General features: G+C 42.2%; 1 protein-coding gene across 2 annotated transcripts in view; it reads right to left on the reverse strand.

The window, feature by feature from the left end:
- DRP2 (dystrophin related protein 2) overlaps nucleotides 1-22,588 on the reverse strand; it is a 955,857-nt gene that overhangs the window by 181,683 nt on the left and 751,586 nt on the right. For both annotated transcript variants that reach the window (XM_085607714.1, XM_085607715.1), the window contains one exon: nucleotides 22,482-22,560. In XM_085607714.1, the coding sequence (XP_085463840.1) occupies nucleotides 22,482-22,560 (79 nt within the window). The remainder of the gene's footprint in view (nucleotides 1-22,481; nucleotides 22,561-22,588) is intronic.

Genomic DNA, 22,588 nt, shown 5'->3' on the forward strand with positions numbered 1-22,588 from the left:
GGGCTTAGACTTGGGAGGGGGGAGGAGGAGAGCTAGTGCACTCCACTCAATAAGTGCTCATGTGTGTTTGGCCGACCGTCTCAGGCCGACTAAAACACACATGTGCACTTAGGTTTTCTCCAGCCCAGCTGCATTGAGCAGCAAGGCTGGAGAAACCCCACAGACTCCCTGCTCTGAGCATCTTTCCTGTCTGCTCAGACCAATCCCCACACTGCAGCAGGGCGGGGATTGGACAAGGAGTCTGTCCCAGGGGCTGCTGGGACCAGCAGGCAGGAAAAGGAGTGGCGGTGTGACGAGACGCGATGCTGGAGCGGCAAAAGGCAAGTTTAACAAAAATAAATTATATTTCTCACCCGCAAGCAAAGCCTCCTGCGCATCCACACCGGCCCCACTACCCTCCGTTTACCGCGGCTGCTGCTGTAAGCAAGTTACATTTTATGCAAAAGCAAGAAAATAAGACCTCTACTCCCTTTACGGTGCCTTAAAGCAATACACACAATGTATTAAAGTCTTAACAGTGATATAATCCCACGTCAAAACCATTTTTCAGAATTGTAGGACTGAAAGGATCTCAAATGCAACAGCAGGCATCTGTCGAATGTATGAATCTCTTGACAGTATTCCAGTGCGCCCTGCACAACTACACAAAATTCAGGAGCAATCCTAGGCAAAAATGTGTTTGCCATCTACCCCACACTACATATGTTGGTCATTGCATATAATAACAGATTGTCAAGGTATTGGTATGTTGAAATCCCGCCTCATGTAACTATCTCACTACCAGTCTCAGAACTTTGTAACAGAGCAGTTTGTGCATAATTGAATCATATTCATAGGTGGACTGTGCTACTTTCAGCATTTTTCCAAAAGTATGGGATTCAACTCCTTTCTGCACACCGCCAGAATTCCCATGTTGTGGGGCACTCTGCATTGCTCTATGATTCCCGTGCCACTCTAGAATTCAAAAATTGCAGGGGTGGTTCTTTTTTAAGGGGCGTTAGGGGCATTGGCCCGCCCCCAATGTGAGTCGTCACACACTGCAGTGTTATTTATAATGATCCGCACCTTCGGGACAGGCAGCAGTACTGTAGGCCCAGTATTGTCAGTGGAGGAGGAGTGGCCCTGTCACAGTGCACCATGTGACATCCTCCATCCTCTGGCCGTTAGCTTCAATGCGGCCAATCTGACATGCGCACATTTGCCCTCTGAATCTGCGCTGAATGAGAGCGCTATGGGGACAGAGACCCAGCCCCCCGTACTTGGAGGGAGTGCTGGGTTAGCCAGCCCAGCCAATCCCGATGCTGCTTTCAAACTTTGTGTTGAAATGCAGAGAATGGAAGCAGCTATGTTTTGTCCACTATAGCTATTTGTAGGCAGTTGGCATAAACTGTACTCGAGTACACAGAGATCGGCGTTTTCAAACTCCCTCGAATTACAGTGGTCAAGCGGCAGGAAAAGTAAGTTAATCTTGTAGGCTTGTTGCCTCACCACTCATATTTTACCAGCCGCTGCTCAAAGTGTGTTCAGGAAACATGGGCCTTTTCCAACTAATCGTCATTGGTCTCAGTGTTTAGGCGATACTGATCTGAATGGCTGGTACTCTGTTGAAAATGCTCCAAGAAAGTTTGGATTTTTACTAAAAGGAGGAACAGCTTAGCAGACCACCCGCAGGTCACAGTAGTTCATGGATCACAACAGGAACCAGGTTGCCCGTTTCAGAGCCCCCTGAGTTGGAATCAGATACAAGTTAAGGCAGATTCTTCTGCAATCATCAGACACAGAAGAGGGCTTCCACACTGCTTGAAATATGGAGAATTGCTTTCCAACTATTGGCAGGACCTTATACTGGTAATGTTTGCCTTGCATGCATCACTAATTGTAGATACCCACAATGTGATCTAAATAAATTAAGCATGGAACCCCTGAATGTAAACTTCCTAACAGGTAATGCTCTCAGGAGCACCAAAGACCCAGCAAAGCTAACCATAACTTCCACCTCACTTCCCATAGCTGTCCATATGGCCACCTCACCCAGCTGGCATCCCACAGCTGTGCAATTTGCACTTACTTCCAGATAATGTATTTATTCAGCCACCATGCTTTCATGGGCTGCCTTGTACTTTTAAACAGCATCTTCGAAGTGCTGTTCAACCCTGCATTTTACTAATACTATGAGGAATTGGCCAAACGATGCAGGACACATATAATATTACCGGTTGTGCATTTGCAAAACGCTTGGAGCCATGGAAGAGGCTGGCTGTGCTCATGCCCTGTCATGCTGGGATTTTTCCTCTCATTTTATTTGTGGTTTGTCTGATACCCCGGGTCCTCTCTCCCCTCCTCTCCTGCCATCAGGAAGCTAATGGGTGAGTTGAGGTTGAGGGCTGTGGGGTGCCTCAGCTTGTCATTGGGGGTCTATCCATGCAGAGAGAAGGTGGCACCAGTGTGGCTTGCAGCCGCAAAATTAGTTACTGTGTTGTCTTGGAGTGCTGTGTCTTTTTCCTCCCGGTCCTCAATGAATTGTTCCGCTGAGACACTGGTGTTATTGGAGTTGCTGAAGTCCGGAGGGAGTCTCTGGTCGATCCCAGTCTCTACTTCAGTTTACTCCAGACGACTCAGGATCGAATCAGCCTCTAGAGTCGCAAAGGGGTTTTGGGCTTGCAAGGACAGGTGAGGAGAGGACCAAAGTGAGCACTTTCTAGTACTGCATTCTATTATACACTTGTGAGAGCACAGAACCCCTGAAAAAACAGTTGGGCGCTCATGCCTCCCTGTGGCCCTACTTGGTGTGCTGTCTATACTCTGCCATTATGCATATTTTTTACTTCTTTGTGGGTGGGGTGCGGTAATAAGGTGCTGAGACCGCCTCACCCCTGAGCAGTGTGGTGGCTCAGTTTAACTAGCCGGGGAGTGGCCGGAGCTGTGATTGTGCAGTGGGAAGTTTTCCAATACTTGATTCTCCCTTTGGGTTGCTTTTGAATTTCCTTGGGCTTCACGTATTATTTATAATCTCAAGCCTTTGTTGGAAGATTTTGTAGAAGTCCATTTGAAGGCTAAGCAATAAAAGTTCAATATTAGTTCTTGATTTTCTTGTGAAGCTTGTTAAACCCAAAAGAGAACACAAAAAAGGCCTAGAAAATATAAAAGTATGGTCAGACATAAGTAAGGTAAATACAAAGGCAGCAATCTCCAACAAAATATCCGTTCTTATCAGTAAAAAAAAGTTCAGGAGAAGTGGCAGTTTGGAAATAAGTCCATTGAGGACATTAAGGTCAGGAATCATGAAAAAGAAAGTACGGAAAAAGGCTAAAGGTAGAATCTAGTGTAAACTATTAGTAATGTCACAAATTAAAATATTTCCTGAAAGCTTGATGATGAAAAATTACAAGAATAAGTCTGAGTCTCAAACTTGACTGAACGAGAGCATGTCCAAGTTACTTGGATTGTAAGAGCCATCATGAAGAAATGCTTCTTTAAATAATGAGTTTGTTATTAATAAACTGTTGGGACTATCAGAGAATGGGGATTTGTCTCTCCATCTAAAAAGCAGGCAAAAGAATCGAATCAGTGATTTTGGCTGAACCCTCTGTAGAGATAATGATGAATAGCTTACATATCTTTTATAATAACCTAATTCCTCCATGAAAATCTATCCTGGAAAGGAATTCTAGGATCATGAGAACTACCATCATGGATTATTTTGGGAAACTAAAAAACAAAAACAAAGGACCAAATCATGAACCAATGCCAATAGTAACAAGTTGCTAATGGGGAAGAAATAAGATAAAGTTCAGCTTTTGGAGAAGAGTTTGTTGGAGATGATAAATACAGAAGCAAAGAATCACTTTGATTAAAAGGAATGTAATTCAAAAAGGAAAGATGAATCAGAACTCGCTCCTGGGAATAAATCACAACATATAGTTCAAGTTGAAATTAAATCCCATATAGACATATAGATAGCGATCTTAGGAAACCTGAATAAAATTCATCTTATTAGGAGGAATTCAACCAAGGCGGAAATACAGCAAATAAAGTTAAGGATGAAAACAAAGCTGGTGGAAATGTTTTAATAATGTATGGCATACACCTCTATGTAATGAAGAAGTTGTGGAGTCAAAGCTAAATGTTGTTGAGTGAGAATTAGATTATTGCATCATTGCCATGTGATTTAGTTAAAAAGGAACAAGAGAAGATGCCCTCTGTTTCATGTTGTGTGGGAATTGCGAAATGTTTACGGCAAAAGTGTCATCAAATTCTGTACCCATAGAATACTACAGCCTGTAATAACTTGTCATTAAATCCTAGATGATTTTCTTTTCCATACATGACAAACTTGTTCATGGAAAAATGGCTGTATATCACTGGAACAAACAATGCAGTCACTTATTAGGAGTATGAGAATATGTAGTAAACCTTTCCCCGGACAGGAATTGACCCTACAATTGCTGGCAATTCAAAACATTCTGGAAGCAATTTTGAATCTTCTGACTAAAGTGGTGAAGGACTACAACCATAATAGTTGCCTGCTAACAGCTATATTGCAACATCTAATAGAAGTGAAGCTAAAAAGATATAGAAGTGAAGAGGTCGCTTTTCATAATTTCAATGGACATGAGAAAAAAGGTCAAACCCATACTGAAGTTAATCCTTTAGACTCTTAATGATGTGATTGAACAAAGAGGGTAGTCATGGATGGAAGAAATACTAATGCAAAGAGGACCATTAAATCTAATAGGGTTTTGGTAGATATGTTGGAGGCTGACCTTGATATGAAGACAGGTAATGAAAATCTCCAAAGTGCTTGCAGAAAACTTCTGGAGAATGTTGCTAACAAAATGGGATCCCGAAAACTTTTCAGTTTCTAAAAGAAAAGACTAAATTGAGTGAGATCATAAACTGAAGACAAGGAGGAAAAGGAAAACAATGAAAAAGACAGAAGTACTTAATTTTCATTATATTTTAATAAATAAGTCTGGAACTGTTGAAAGAATCATATTGTATGAAAATCGTGAATCTGATGTTACATGGTTGTATATTTTAGAGGAAAAAGAAGTAAGAAGAAACCTGATGGTTGAGATGAGTATATGAAAGATCTGATTAGGTCACCCCAGGTTCACAGCCCTTTGCAAATTAAGGTTGAAATTAAGTTTGATAAACAGACAATTTCAGTAATACCAGAGAACAATGAACTATTGGTTTATTTCTGGAGCAGTTGAGGGCTCGCTGAAGTATACGATAAAAACGTACTGCCTTCAAATAAAGTTGCATGGTATGATAACTTGAAAGAAATCATGGTGAGTGTTGATCCACTAGGGTTAGTGCAATCCTGTGAGTTAACACAAAAAAAAGAGGATGGTGAAAAGTCTGGGGAAGGAATCAAAATTATCTTGAGGGATATGAAAATGGAATAAGATATACACACTTACTGGTCAATGAATACAAAGGTGAATTGCAACTGCACAAAAAAATAAAATACAATGTAGGTGAACGATGGAGAAAGAATGGGACAAGCCCCTGTATTTATCAAAGGGAAGATGAATAAGATGAAGAATATAATCAAGACTCATAGTCACTTCATTTGTTCCTTCTCTAACACTGGGTACTTTACATTTGTACACCTGATTGTATTTTGCACATATTTTTTAACATCAATAAGTGAAGTATTACTAACTGTTTTTAGGCAATTGCAAAAATAGGAAGTTGATGCATTGCATTCCTTCATTATGAAATATGAACATGTGAGATTATGTTTTAAATTGGGACTTTTTATATATTGTAAATGAAAGTAGATACAGGGAGACATTAAAATAATAGAATTATAGGTTATTGTTGAGGGACTGTGGATTGGGGAGCAAAGATCTTTTTCAGGTTCAAGACTGAATGTATAATAGTATTTTGCTGATATTTTAAGAGTGCATTTTATGGAGTTAAGTATAAGATCAAAGATTTAAACAAAGAAATGAATTTCTACATCAGCTCGGGTGAAGGCTGCTGTTATTAAAGAAAATTACAGGATGTGAAGCTTACACTTAGCTATATGGAATAGAAGTTTGAAATTGAGGTTCAAACTATCTTTTTGCACTTTACTGAATTTTGTATATCGTGGCACTTTGAAGCTCTTTGCACATTATTGGCCTCTTTTCTGCACTTTTACGGCTTTAAAATAGAATACTAATTATTATATAACATTCTTATTGTATTATGCATGTACATTTTAGATGGATGAACATTAGTTATATGATATGCTGGTACTAAATGTGCTGTATGGGTTATGTTACTGTAATGCTTTAATACATTTTTTGATTATTAATCCTAAAGCTGATGTAAATGGTTAATAAACATGGAAAAATATTCCTTTGGATCTGTGATCGCATAAAAATCTAAGAATTCTGACAGATCTCTATTTTAAATGTTGATACAAAGGAACAATGAATTAATGGTTGTTTTAATGTTTGTGTTGCCTGACTGGCATAATGCCAAACAAAAATAAATAAACTAACACTGCATTGATGAGTCAATCCCACTGCATTGAATATGTGGCATAAGTGTTGGTTTTTTGACTGTCACTATTACATGTGTTTGGTGGTAAGACTGCACACAGCACTGAACAGCTCTTACCTCCACATTATGAAAGTAGGTTTCTGGAGGTGGTAGTATGTGAAAAGAATAATTATGAATATTTGTTTTGCGGCAATTTGTTTTTGATGGTTATGTGTTATGCTGTTTTAGGACTGCAGTGCTGATCTGTATTGGGTTTACTGTGGCTGTTGTGTAATACTCTGTTTTTCTATGGTGTTCCCAGTTATGCTTTACTTGTATTGTTTTGTATTATGATATTGTGTTATGTTCCATTGTTTACTTCACAGATGTTAACAAATGCTTCTGCCTCTATAGATAAATGTAGCACCTTATTCTAAAGCCCCAATGATACACAACCATTTACCATTGTCTAAGTTGGTAAAATATTGCTACTCCAGCTCTTCAACCATTGAATTGTATTTATTTATAAAGTTTTATTTAGTGCGAACAAGACCCTGGCAGGTATCAGAGCGCTTGACGTTCAAGGTGATAGGTATAAAAATGACATCAATATAAGGATGGAAACCTGGGATTGAAGAATGCCCTAGCGAAAACACCTTAGGAGCGAGACAGACAACAACCTGAGAATTAAGCACATAGTCTGAGAGAGATAGGAAGCGTGCAGACTTAAGGATAAATATTGTCCTGGAGTATAGTTCATGAGTTCTACAGCAGAAATGTGTTTATCAGTATCCATTAGACTTCTTTTTTGAATTACGTAGTTGACGGGTTCATTCTGATTACAGGGGGTGGTGTGTGACAGATTTGTGGGTCAATACCTGAGAAGCCTCTGTTATATGGTTTTTTTTTAAAAACAATTTAGGTGGTTTCAGCAGTAGGGAACTGGAGCTTCTGAAAATCGAACACCACCAAATAATTCAAGCTTTTCTGCAGGGTATCTTGAGGTGTTGAAATGGAGGGGTTTAAGGGTCATGCAGGCAATTTTAAGATGAATCCTTGCCTTATATGGAAGCCACTTCAGGGATTTCAGATTAGGAGTGGGGTGACTGTTTGTTTTTTGACCCTGTAATGAGCCTAGCAGCAGAGTAAAGGGGAGCCCAAAATGGCACCAGCTTAGCTCTGGGTAGGCCGCAAAGGGTGGCCCTCCCATAGTCCAACCTGGGTGTCACTGGTGCTTGAACAGCTGATTTAAAGTCATCCAGGGGTCGGAAGGGTCTTATTTTTCTTAAAATGTTCATGTGGAAATTTGCTCGTTTGGTGGCAGCGCTGATGTGGTCCTGCATGTACAGATTCTTGTACAGCGTTATTCCAAGAAATCTTGTTGACTCTATGATGTGTGATACGCAGTTCAGCACAGTTAGTTGTTTCATATATTCTACAATGTTTGTTTTTTGTAGGGCTTAGTTTAGAGACCTAATATCTTTGAGGCAAGAGATTTTTAAGTACAGTTGGGTATAATCGGAGTACATGTGATGTCAGATAAGTTCAACAGTTCAGTCAGAGATTTCATGAATATGTGAAAGAGAGTGTGTGAGAGTGAAGACCCCTGAGGGACCCCTAAAGTGACCTGTGTGGGGTTGGAGAGGGAGAAATTAACCTTGATTCTTTGAGTTCTATTGGAGATAAAAGAGGCAAACCAGTTAAGAACAGAGCCCGATAGTCCCATCCTATGTTTGAGAAGGTCTAGAAGGCAGTCATGTTTGACAGTATCAAATCAGACAATAGGTTAAGGAGGATAAGAAGGCAGAACTCGTTCTGATCCAACATTCTTAACACATCATCAACTATGTGTGTGAGCGACAAAGCATGTGGCTATGGTGGACACCACATTGGAATTGGTCTAAGAGACTGAAATGATCAATGTGGTTGCACAATTGTAAATGTATACATTTCTCAAGAAGCTTTGCTAGTGTCAGAATCGTAGTGATTGGGCAGAAGTATATTAGGTCTGAGAGGTCCACTTTCGGAATTTTTTTTAATGTGGGAGACATGGCCACCTTTAAGGCAATCAGGTATCAATCCTTGGAGTACTGAGCCGTTAACTATTTTAGTCCAGAGGGGAAGTAAGAATATTTTGATCTCACTAAAGACATTAGTTGGAAGAAGGTTGCTAAAGTCGTTTCGAAGGTTTTAGTGCTGTTAGGATTTTTAAAATGGTGCTTTCCTCAAAAGTTTTGAATAAGCTCCACGTAGCATTGTTTTTGAGGGAGTGAGCTGAGAGAACTGGTGTGTCAGCCTTCTGGGGTGGGATGCTGCTGCAGTTAGGTATGAAAGGATGGTACTCTGTAGCTGGCCACAGGTCATTTGCGTTATTTCTTGTCTTTTCTATGAAAAAGGAGGCAAATTCGTCGCAGTTTGGCTGTGGCTTAGAACCTGTGGGGGAAGTGTTGGGTTGCATATTGGATTGTAGTTTAAACTGGGTTTTTTGGGCGATTTCTAGCTTTATCTAATTGGCTTCGAAAGAAATTCACTTTCAAGTCTCTGATACATTTGTTGTAGATGCTCCTCAGAGATCTCAGGAGCTTAAGGTTTTCGAGGTACGGTGAGCGTTATGATTTGTGCCCTAGCTGTCCACCACAGGATACCGTACATATTGTTCCATCTGGTCATGTCATCAATTGTGCGTTCTGGAATGTTGACAGGCAACTGCTGATGACTGACTGGAGAAGACACGGCGCAACCTCTCCCCGTGTCTCCCTTCACGAGTGTGTTGGAAATTATTTATTAAAGATCCTACAACTGTCATCCAGTGTGTGGCAGCATCTTTACGGTGAGGATCTCCATGCTCGTTCAGCTAGTCTAAGCTTAAGTCTTTCTGCATTAAGCTGCCATGAACAAAGGTTTGGAGTCATTGTTGGACATTCTCTTTAGCTGAAGGGGTGCTATAGAGTCTAGAATGTTCATCATGGAGTTGCTGTAGTGGTAGGTGAGGTCATGGACATCAGTCATATCCAAAGGAGGTGACAAGATGCTGTTGCTGAGGGAAGACAGATAGTTCCAATGAATTCTCTGCCAGCTACTTCTCCATTGTTTAGGTTTCTTTATTTGAGCCATTCTTGTCTTTACTGATTCTATGATGAGGAAAGTGATGTAGTGATGTTCTGCCCAGTTACAAGGGATGATTGTTTCCATTTGGATGATATTACACTTCTCAATAATCAGGTCCAAAGTCGCACCTAAGTTATGTGTGGGACTGCCGCACAATTGAGTCAGATTTAGGTCCGCTAGGAAGGGTTTAAGGCTGTTGACTGATGGGTCATTTAAGATACCAATCAGCAAAAAATGTAGCAGAGATTTGTCTTGAATTAGTAGTGGACAGTTTGTGTGATGCAGCCCCACATCGCCTGCTATTTTCTCTACATGGAAATTCTCCTTGTCAAACTGGTTAGAAGCAGTCCATCTGCACTACTTGAAGAAGTGATTCCTCAGCCCACACCACACCAGAGGATAGAAAGCAATCATAAATCAGGGGCAGGAATCCTGTGCAGCTCCATATCCTTCAAAGAATAACACTCTTCAATGATTTGTGTGATGGAAAAAGTATTTGATCTGAGAAGTGAAAGTACCTTAGTACTAGGTACCTTAAGCCCTGGAACCCCCTTGATGACTCTTACCCACTCTAGAACTTAGGAAAGAGAATGATTATTCACATATTCTCAATTTGGGTGTTCTTCTATGAACTCCTTTCTCTGGGAGGTGGAGTCTAAACTTGGCGAAGAAGGGGATAACTGTCTGGAGAGCTTGGAGACTTCCTGCTTTTACTGAACTCAGCTTTGGAAAGTGTCTTTTAAATCATCTCACGAATCCTACCTTCTGAATGTTCATGTGAACCTTTTTAATGTCTCTTGTGAAGCCTCTAAAATGTTTCCTAGGAGAAGTGTCAGAGTACTCTGAGGTACAGCCATTCACTTCCTTCCAGTTGCACCAAGCTATGTGTGTGTTGCATCGCACTAGTTAGATGGACACCTGTGCACCAACATCAGTGCATACTGATATCTGCAGCAGTGGGTAACTCTTGTATTTCAGTATTCCGATTTCTATAAATGCCAATTAAAAAACTACTTTTAGGAAAAACAAAACCTCCACAGCTTCTCTGGTGCCTGTGTACGTTGCAGAATGACTGACACCATATCCATGTTTGCCCGTGGAATCCCACCCCGCTGTTCACCTTTAATATGGTGAGTCCCTAAACCCTGTTGATGGAGCTTCCGTCCAAGAACCCTTGTTACTGTAAAATCACAGACGATGCTGCATATCTGCGACTAACCATCCCACAATGTAACTGGGACATCACAGGGGGTACCGAGACCACATCAGCAGGAACACGGAAAAGAACACCTATCCTGGAAACACAAAGAAAAACACAATGACTGTGTCTTGGAATGTATAAAAAAAAGCTCAATTCCTTTCTAGAAGGTGTGACGCCATAAAAGTATGACTGAAAGGAGGACGGGCCAATTATGGTGACTCCTGAAAGCAAGCTTTGCATTCATGTTATACAACAAAAGTGAATGCAAAAACAAATATAATATTCTCCCTGATTCTCGAAGCTGGAGTCTTTTTGGAAGGGCACAAACAGACTAACACATGTAGCGGAGAACAGTTTGTGTAAAGAAGTGAAAATAAAAATAGGTAGAACACTGAGCTTTCCAACCATATTTTTAACTTTTTATGTCCTAGAGAATATTTATGCCTCCGTAAAATCTGTACAAAAATCATCCAATTCGTAGAGCTAATGGAAATTAATGTATAAATAACATGTTAGTCTAGTGTCATAATTTGCATAAATAATCAAACATATGTAAAAATGTACTGGCTCTATTTGAAAAAAAAGTGAATTCAAAATGTGAAAATAAAAATAGAACGCTGAGCTTTCCAACCAGATTGTAAATATTTTATCTCCTAGAGAGAATATTTAAGACCCCATAAAATGAGTACAGAAATCATGCTATTCCTAGAGCTAATAGAAAATTAATATAAAAATATCATGTTATTTCAGTGTCATATTTCACATTGATATCAAACATATGCAAAAAAAAAAAAAAATGGGAAAAGGGGAAGTGAGTTTTGCATCTCTGTCCGCTTCGCTAAGAAAAACAGCCATAACTGTTTTACATAAGTGATTAGATCTGATAAAATAACACATCCAACTGCTTTCCAGTGCTCATTAAAAAATATTTGCATAAAAATACTAGTGATGAAATGTGAAGTAAGGAAAGCACAATCATTTTTCTATAACTCCAAAACTTCATAAATCGAGAGGGAAGTGGCAATATTGGGTTTTGCTTTGGTGTGCAGTTTCTACCTCCAAAGAGTATTCCTGAAGCTGTTGCTTCGATGTCCCGCTATATACTAAAGAGGGCCTTACAGGTTATAATGGAAATCATTGTTTCAAATGGGACAGTCAGCAAGAATAGGAACGGGCTCGAGGAATCAGATGATTGTATCAACGCGATGGGGCTGGTCCAGTGCTTAATTTGTAAAATATGAAGTCCAGGTGCTCAAATGTTGTGGGAGGCCACACCCACTTTCCCCCGGCCCCACCCACTTCCTCCACTAGCCCCACCCACTTCCTCTATTGGATCCAGCCACACCCTAAACTGGCGCCCAAGCCATAAACAGTGAAGAAGTCACACATAAGCCCTCAGGCCAGAAAGCATGGAAATGTCACACATTAGCACCCAGGCCAGAAAGCATGGAACTGTCACACATAAGCAAGCACCCAAGCCATAATCAGTGGAAATGTCACACACAAGCATCCAGGCCAGGGCTAGGCCATAAACCGTGGAAATGTCATACATAAGCATCCATGATCCAGGCAATAAACCATGGAAATGTCACACATAGGAATCTAGCCGGGGTGTGTACATATATCCCCATGATTGTAATATCATTTTTTTTGTCCCAGTCCCTCAGATCTACATATTCACAATCAAACAGTATTCAATGCTAGCCCTTAACAATAGATCTAGAGATATGCAGATCACAGTTCTTGTATCCTGGCACCCGCTGGGTATGTATATGTCAGGGTTAACACACAATGACAGCAAAAAAATGTTATGAAGAAAACTTACTGTTATAATACACTGGATACATTAAGGTTTTAGTTTCTGATAATAAAACCAAAATGTCACACTAATAAAAACAAGAAAGTGGAGGGCTGGTCTCATTTGCCCCGGAACTCCCGCCATCCAGCTGTCCACCGAAACCCAAAGAACCTAACAGATGTTTGACAGCTGGCAGATACAAATGTTCTTTCTTCTGTTTTAAGCCTGCACTTGCCTCCTTTGAATAGACACTGACCTGTCCAAAATATTATCATGAAATGCAGATTTATTATTAATTAATATTTAAACATATATTGAATCTACTAAGCATATTGATTTGGCAAACAGTCAGTAGATTCATAAATAACCGCTTCACTTAGCAAGCCATGTCAGAGCTCTACAGTATCTATTGCCTTTTAAAATACTAAAGAGCATTCAATGCCTTAAGCTGGCTCGGTAAGTTCAGTGTCTGTGAAATAAAGATGCGCGTGTAGCCTGAAGGGGTAATGTTGGAATCTTAACATTTCAGCCTTCTGAGATTAACAAAATTAAAACCATTGTGGTGGGAGACAGCAACTCCCATTATGTTGTCACGTTTGAAGAGTGCAATATACAAATATCTAAAGTTCTTGTTCCTAATATTTGAATTGGAAAGTTAAAGACATATCTTACCACTTAGACTGTCTTGCTCAACATAGGTCTTATGTTATTTAAGGGACAGCACATAATCTGTGCAGATTTGTGTGTCCGAGTGGGTTTTGAAAAAGTGCTACAGATATTTCATCACTTTAGCCTCAGAAAATCCTTCTACATAGATGCCTCTGGGGGGAGAGCAGTCAACCCCAACAGTATTGGGCTGTAAGATAAAAGCTGCACTACTGTCCCATTGCAGTCGCTGGGGAGATTGGAGCTTTCCCTTTGTGGAATTTGGTGCCATCGCTATGTTGCAGAAGCAGGACAGCTGGGTTAGGCAGAAGCACTTGCTTCGATAGTGGCCACTGACAGAAACACCAACACTGCGCGTGGGTACAGAGGTAGGGCGAGGCAGACCTGTTTCCTTTGGAAGGCATTGCAGCAAGTAAAGAAGTAACTGCCAGATTACTGTGTTTCATGTGTCTTACTTGCTTACAACTCGCCACATATGGACAAATGAAATGTAGCTTCTGGAACTTGCACCTGGGAGTAATCAAAAAACAAATACTTGTCATGGTGTATGAGGAATAAACTTTTTCATCTGAAGGGACACTTTCTCAAAGGAAATATCAAAGTCCTCTCCTTCTTAGAAGAAGCTTATGAAGAATTGTAAGCCTTTCCAGTCCAATTTCCCTCCATATCTCAGATGTGACTTGCATTCAGCAAACATTAGACAAGCCTGTATTCCTCTATAATGTGAAAAATGCAAAAAGAACTATTGATGGACAGAATGCAGAATAATGTCATACATTCACCCCAGTACAGAGATCTGGGCCTAAATCCATCGTTTTTTTGCTCACCATGCCATATCAGTTTGGACCCAGCCATATGCAAATCAATGCCCAATGGGAACAGTCCAGCCCGAACTGCCAGGCCAGTTCCTCCCTGGACTGGAAACAGGCATTCTAGGACCGGTTTCAGGGTTTCACCCCTCTTCAGCCAGGATAGCTTGATTCCAGTGGCATGTAGAGCACGGGACTCACGTCTGAGCATACCCGTCCCACTCGGGGTGACAAATGCAAAAAGAACTATTGATGGACAGAATGCAGAACAATGTCATACATTCACTCCAGTACAGAGATCTGGGCCTAAATCCATCGTTTTTTTGCTCACCATGCCATTCCAGTTTAGACCCAGCCATATGCAAATCAGTCTTGACCCTGTGCCCAATGGGAACAGTCCAGCCCGAACTGCCAGGCCAGGCCCTCCCTGGACTGGAAACAGGCATCCTAGGACCGGTTTCGGGGTTTCACCTCTCTTCAGCCAGGATAGCTTGATTCCAGTGACATGGAGAGCACGGGACTCACGTCTGAGCATACACGTCCCACTCGGGGTGACAAATGCAAAAAGAACTATTGATGGACAGAATGCAGAACAATGTCATACATTCACCCCAGTACAGAGATCTGGGCCTAAATCCATCGTTTCTTTTGCTCACCATGCCATTCCAGTTTGGACACAGCCATATGCAAATCAGTCTTGACCCTGTGCCCAATGGGAACAGTCCAGCCCGAACTGACAGGCCAGGTCCTCCCTGGAAGACATGGCTTGGCAGTTCGGGCTGGATTGTTCCCATGAGGCACAGGGTCAGACTGATTTGCATATGGCCATGTCTGAACTGGGGTGGCGGAGTGAGCTAAAGAATGATGATGGATTAAACCTAGATCAGTTGACTGGGGGTGAGTACTTGCAATGTTCAACACTCCATCCATCATCCCCTTTGGTTTTGCTTTGTTCGCCCTAAGTTGGCAGGGTATGCCCAGATGTGGGTCCCTTGCTAACTTTGCCACTGGATTCAAGATCGCCTGGCTGATGAGGGTTGTGAACCCGAAACCGGTCGTAGGATGCTTGTTTCCGGTCCAGGGAAGACATGACTTGGCAGTTCGGGCTGGATTGTTACCATGAGGCACAGGGTCAGACTGATTTGCATATGGCCATGTCTGAACGTGGGGTGGTGAAGTGAGCTAAAGAATGATGATGGTTTAAACCCAGATCAGTTGACTGAGGGTGAGTGCTTGCAATGTTCAACACTCCGTCCATCATCCCCTTTGGTTTTGCTTTCCTCTATAATGTGGTCATGTTGTTGCATGCATAGAAAGAGCTGCATATCACCGTCTATCTGCCCATTCTACTTACAGTAATTTACTGTTTAAATGTAATTTATTATAACTGTTTACATTATTACTTGTATGATGGTTTTTGCTGTTTCTTTAATCTGACTAGTGTGCCAGTAGGTGCAGTTTCTACATGTCAAGAAAATCAGGCTCAGATTTACAAAGAATCTGTGTCAGGTATATGTTACTTTTTAAAGCAGACCTGACACAAAATCTAAGTTGGTATTTACAAACTAATCCAAAACGTGATTTGTGTTGGTTTGTAACTGAAAGTAATGCAGGGCAATGTACTGCCTTGCACTACTTTGCCTCAAGGAGGCGTTCCATGGGTGGTACATGGGCATTCCCGTACAACCACCCATTGGTTTTGACACAAGTCCCTATCTACAAAGAGTTGTAAACAGGGATTTGTGCCAAAATACTGTGTCATGCTGGGGCGGGCCTAAAAAGGAGAGATATTTCTCGTTTTTTCCTCTTTGTATGTGTGCTGCATTCTGGGAGGAAGTGAGCCTTTCCTGCACAAACACTATGCTTACCATATCACATACAACCTTGCTGTATGGGGAAAGGGTGCCTGCACTGGAGAATGTCTGCCAGAAGTGCACTAGCACAGGGAGAGAGTAGAACTCTCACTTCTTAATTAATATGGTGCAGTTCTGCTCTCTCATGTTCATGCAGCACAGTGCAGCAACTTTACTTGCTGTCCTGTGTTGCATGAACTCTTTGTAAATCTGGGCCGCAGTTTCCAGACAGACTAGAAGCAAAGACTCAGAAGGTGGCCCACACAAAGATGGATCTTCTTCCTGTGATCAAGAAGAATCACTAAATCTAGACCTCAAGATGTTAAAAAAAATGTTTATTTTAAATTTTGTGAAATCCTGGATTATTATGGGGGTACTGCCTTTGATCAATGTCTCAGGAAACTGAGATGAGGGCTGATTTCAATTTGCTTTATATTCCATGTGTTGAAAAAATGCTGGCAGATTGGCTCATGCACTTTTTCCACCATCCAAGAACTTTTGCCAATTCATAGATTTTAGATATTAATAGCCAAGCCAATCCAATCTGCATATTTCCATACCTTTGATGGCCTAAAGCTTTACCTATTTGGAGACTATGACATGCATTCACTTCTAATTCTATGAAAAAATGTAATACTACAGAAATTGTTATGTTTTCACATTTTATGATTACAAACTTTAAATCAAACAATATTTATGCAACTGTTTCCATGACAAACTTGCAAGGTCTCACTTTGATTCAAATAAATGCATCGATGTCATTTAGGGGTCGCCAGGTGTTGCAGCTGTTATCCCTGGCTTGCCTCTTGGACCACCAGCACTGATTTTGCGACTCCTGGCCTCAGAGGTGGCAAAAGAAGTACTAAGCACAGAAAACAAATGGTGTTCTGAAGAACTATTTACTTTCTGAAGATCCCAAAGAGGGGTGTGGGTGGGAAGTTACACTTTTAATTAAAAATACATACATTCAGAAGTGGAATGTGCACTCTATTTTGTTTTTAAACTGTTTTTATTGCGATTTTTCAGAAAACACACACATAGGGTCATATAGGGTCACATTGCAGTTTCATCGGCTAGAGCGTAAAGATAGAACATTAGTACATTATCATGAGCAGGTGTCGGTGGGTGTCGGTTCAATGACGACCCCACAGGATGGGGCCAACGTCACGCCAGGTATATGAGCTCTGCGTGTCCAATGAGTCTGGTGTACCTATGGTGTAAAGGAATTTAAGGAGGGGTTCCCTATGAGACTATGCTAAAGAGGAACAGAGGGGAAGAATAAGTGGGAGGGCCAGGTACCCTAGAGGTAGGATCTGTGCAACTGAGAGAAGCAGTGGGTTGGCTGAGTGATAAGGAGTTTCAGCCTGCATAACATGGCCATCAAGGGAAACATGACTTACTCTGGCGCAGCGGCGTGAGATAGGAGCAGGTGACAGCGGATCGCCGTGCTGTGAGGGGGGGTCCTCAGGGGACTGTGGGCCAGGTTGGGGTCCGGTGACTGGCGTTCTTCCATAAGGGGCAGAGGGCCCGCTGGCTCACGGGGAAAAGCAAGGAAGGGGAATGCAGAGGGGGTTAGTAGGCAAAATTGGTCCAGTAGTGTCTCCCAGGCGTCAGAGAGGGAAATTTACATAGTCAACGGCCTTCCTCCTTTTGGAGGGCCTCGCCTTCAGCCCTAACCCAGTTGCAAACCATCCCATGCCATGCCACTGCTGGTGGCACGGACGGTTCCCTTAAGAGTGCCATCAGAGTCTTCTTCGCCAAACGGAGGGCCAAGCTGGCAAAGTGGGTGTGTAGCTTGTATGCCGTTTCGGGCATTTGAAGATGCCCAGAGCACCAGCCTCCCATGAGTCCATGTCTGGGAGTTCTGTGATGCTGCTGAGGATCGTGTGTATATAAGACGAATAGTAAGAGAGGGATGGGCAGGACCAGAGCATGGCGTAAGTCCATGGATGACGATTGGCACCAGGGACAGAATAGGTGGGCAAAGGGGAAATAGTGATTGAAGTGATCAGGTGTTAAGTAGGCCTGGTGCAGGATGGAAAATTGGATGTTTTGAACCATGGATTTCGTGAGAATGATTGGGGGAATTCCAACGACTGTTACCACTCTTTGTCATGTAGCACCCTCCCAATATCATCCTCACACTTGGAGCAAAGGGACAGGAGTGAGGGCTGGGTGTGTTTCCTGAGTGCCCTGTAGAGCCAGGTGATGAGATGCCTCCCGGTTCCCATCTCGAGCAACACCTGGAGGACCACGTGAGTCGGGGTTTGCTCATCAACCATGGACCAGAAAAGGCTGAAAGAGTTACGGAGATGTTCTTACATGAGGACTGGCCTGGGAGTATCCACGGTCAACTATGAATTGGTCGAAGATGAGTTGTCATCCCTCAGTGAAGAGGTCATCCACCATGTCCAGGGAATGCTCATGCCAATGGCGTAGGGTATGTCCTGGGTGGAGGGGGCATGGAAGGCCCTGTAGTTGGAGCACATGGGCATATGGCGTGACCTGACACATAAGTATGTGAACCCTAACCATGCAGCTTTGAGCTATTGTTGTGTGTAGGGACCCCGGGGATGGAGGGAGGGTGTTATGGGAACAGAAGGGCCCGGTGCAGCTGTGAAGAGGGTGTGCGACACTCAAGCCAGCGGGACAGCCACTGTAATTGAGCCGCCAGATAATAAACCTCTTAGGAAGGGGCACCAAGTCCGTCCTCGCCCGTTGACAGCTTCGCCAAAGCAATGCAGTGCCACCGATCTCCCCAAAATATCTCTCTCCAGGATGTCCAGATCTGGGCAAAAGGAACAGATGGTTCCAGGGGGAGATTTGTAAAATAATATAGAAGTTGGGGAAGGATTACAGTCTTTGATAGGGTGATTCTCCTCGTTATTGCCAGGGGAAACTGCTTCCAAAAGTGCACACAGGGCCTCAAGGATGACAGGGCCAGTCCCGAGTTTCCATCAAAGAGATCAGCGGTGGAGTGGTACAGGTGTATTCCTAGGTATCAAACCGTGCCGCCTCCACAGCTAAGGGTGTGGAAATGTACCCAAAAGTGAGCACACTGGTGCAGGATCACCCTCTCGTCCACGGGTCCAAAGACTAACAAAAAGAGATCGGCACTGGAGTTGAAATAAAATAACAAGTTTATTAATCACTCATGAGCGGGACCACGTCCACACAACACTCTCAAGTGTTGTAGGAGGAGGTACACTGAACTCACAAACCATCGTCCTTATATACAGTTTTGTTGCAATATAAGCATATGGACAGAAATGGAAAGAAAAAGTTTAGAAATAGCTATCAGCAAACAAGGGCAGATGGATGACTACTTGATCAGAAAATAGGGAGGGGAGCAGGAATGCTTATGACAGCAGTAAACAGTCAACAGATAACATCTAAGACGAGGTGCACTGGCAGCTACAAACTCCCCAGCACGTACATTGCTTAGCCATGTCGAAAGAGGTCAACTAAAATAGATAACATAAGCAGGGTGAAAAAGCGAACAGCAGAGGACGAAAGAATTACGAAGGAAACTAAATGGACGCCACAGCCAAAATGGCAGTTGCTTATGCTAATGAAAATATTACACGTTTCCACAAGGGTGCCCTGTCAGGGACACCTCTCAGAGAGGGACCCCAGGACATAAAACGTAAACACTGGACTTGGCTCAGTTAACGCGCAGGCCCGCCACAATGGTGAACTCATTTAACGTGGTAGCAAGGGAGTTGAGGTCCGAGCCGAGCGCAGCAGGTCATACGTATATTGGAGAACTGCATGCAGGCCGTCAGCTAGGGGATGCTCCATGTTTGCCCCTCCCGACGGATGCATACAGTGAGTGGCTCCATCGTTAAAGCAAAAAGGAGGGGAGACAAAGGGCAGGCCTGTCTATTCCCCCTGCCCACCAGAAAGACTGGTAAAATAAGCCTCCAAGTCGAAGTTGGCATTGTATAAATGTACCGTAGGAGACGATTGCCTACCATGAGGGTCAGTATTCAGAACAGGTATTCCCACGTCAGCGTGTTGCATACCTGTTCGAGGTCCAGGATCAGGTACACTGTATGTGGGAAACGAGGTGAGACCTGGTCCTGCACATATAAGAGACACCTAATATTTTGGAAGGTACTTCAACTAGGCAAAAAGCTGTTCTAGTATGTGCACTCTTTATAATATAAAATGAAAGTGAACAAATTAAAAAGTGTAAAATCTTTTAAACTATGTTTTTGAACAGCATCATCATTTCTGTGCTTTGCTAGTTTGATAGTTCTGTACAAGCAATGATGTCAAAACTAATTAACTATAAAAAGGAATAGTACGTTTTAGCACATATAAATACTCATACCGCGGCAGGGCTGTGCTGAATTTACTCACGTTATAAAATGGCATCACGAAGGGAGAGGGTGTAGATGTTGCCATGGAGAGCTTCAGTGCCGTGTAGTTAAAGTGCACGTGACAGACTGACTGGTCTTTGGACATGGCCAGCCTGACATGCGCACTTCAGGCTTCACAGTACAAATCCACACTGAGTTGAGGCCATGGGTTGGCAGGGGGTGGGGTAGAGAACGAATCCCACTGTATCTTCACTGGGGCGCTGTGTTACCTTGCTTGTCCAATCCCTGTGCAGCTCTCATTGTATTTAATATGATAATTATCACAAGAGCTATGTTGGCATTGGCATAAAGCAACCTCTAAGCTTACAGTAGAGCTAGCCTGCGCGGGGGCGGGACGGTTTTCAAATGATCTTCCTTCAGGCAGCATGCGAAGATACAAAGTGAAGACATCCGTGCTGACAACAGAGCATTGCCTTTGCTGTTTGTCCCAGAGAATGTGTGCAGGCTCGGCTTGACCTCTTTTTAAAGCTACTTTACGGTGACATACAGGGCAGACAAGTAAGGCGCCTGCAAAACCGAACATGCATATAGTCCATATTATTTTTTTCAGCTACAAATAACTGAGATGGGTGTGTGAGCTGCAGATAATGATAAAAAGTGAGTATTTTAGGCCAGTGTGGTTTAGAATTAGGTATGTTACGGCCTTGAGAGAGCAATACGAAGAAATAATAATGAGCAATAAAAGAATGTGCACAATGTAAAAGAAACGATGCGAGATAAAAATGTTTATTTCAATTCAGAGGTAAGGACAGTCTGTCTGCATTGCAATCAGTCATGTACATTTTAAATCATAAAAAGTGGTGATTTTTTTCTGGTTACAGCTGGCATTATACCATGTATTTAAGATTTGAAACACACTGCTTTTTATAATTACACAGGCTTTTGGTGTATTACATGTGTATTACATGTGGGGCAAACTGCTCCCATGAAGCTTGCAACACCATTGCTTCACAATAAAACTCACAGTCATTTCATTTGACAGTCCCTCCCACTAGTCAGGATGTCCAGTGGTACACAACTACAGTCTAACATCATGCATAAAATGGCATTATCTTATAAACAAAAAGAGACAATTTAAATAATATCGGCAGTGCAGCAGAACTGTAAAATGAAAAGAAACATTTGAAATATTACCTTGCTATTAGCCTGTAAAGCACCTCTGCATACCTTTTCCTGCCTGAATAATGCCAAGACCATGTCCTTTTCTATTTTAGATTGCGGGGAGCACTATCGCATAGAAGCTATTACCTCATTCGTTTTCTGTTGATAAATATACTTTTTGTAACCGAGCCAGTCAGTCACTCATAGGCTTCTATAACTATACCTGAAGCAATCTTGTATTGTGTCTCTACCAATTAATAGCAGACTTTCAGTAGCATGAACTCGTATGCAATTAATTTACAAGTGAATAGACAGTACTCTATGGATATAGTAACAGGCTAAATTATGACAAAAGGGTCAATGTTATCCATCATTAAGTTGAGTTGTTTATTCCAGTGATTACAATTTGCCTTCCCACACCCTCAGATTACACTAATGCAAAGTAAAATGTGAGCTAACGCTAATGCAAAGCCTATTGGCATGCATTTGCCTGTGTGCTGAATGTGGAGACAGTGCCTTTTAGCCTGGAACCCTCTTAGGTCATTGGTGCACTCGCTTTTCTTACTCAAGGATGACTTGTACGCCTCACCACCCCCTCAAAAGCCACCAGCCGCCACTGGTCCCTATGAAGTATTGGTAATAGTGAGTGTTTTTTAATCTCTTTCTTTGTGCATATCCCTGTGATTTCACTGTACATTTTCATTAAGGTAAGCAGTAGGGTTCAGGGAAGTCAATTAATATGATTTCATCTGGATAAAGATTTTGAGATATCATTTCTTGGGATTCAGGGTCAAAGACAAAATATTGTTACTTCCTGTGAGGTCATTGTGTTCAGAAATAGTGTGTGGGGTCACTTCTGCTACCCAGGCGTTTTGGTGAATCGAAATTCATGAACAAATGGCAAGGTGTCCATCTTGGCTTTACCAACCAGGACAGCCTGATTTGGGAAAATGTGAAAAAGAAGCAGACAGTGAATGTGTGTACAGTTGGAAGTGGTCTTTGGAATATGTAGTTCATCCTGTTCATGGCAGAAGTTAGTTCCTAACCAGACTGAGTGGTTTAAAAGCTTTACTCACTTACTGGAGAGGAAGTGTTGGGAGCCAGGTCCGAAATCCCGATGGGCATCCTGCAACTGCTTCAAGCGCTCATTGATGGAAGCCTGCTCAGGGAGAAACAAGCTTAGTTTC

This window comes from Triturus cristatus, chromosome 5_2 (assembly GCF_964204655.1).
Source record: "Triturus cristatus chromosome 5_2, aTriCri1.1, whole genome shotgun sequence".
Lineage (NCBI taxonomy): Eukaryota > Metazoa > Chordata > Amphibia > Caudata > Salamandridae > Triturus > Triturus cristatus.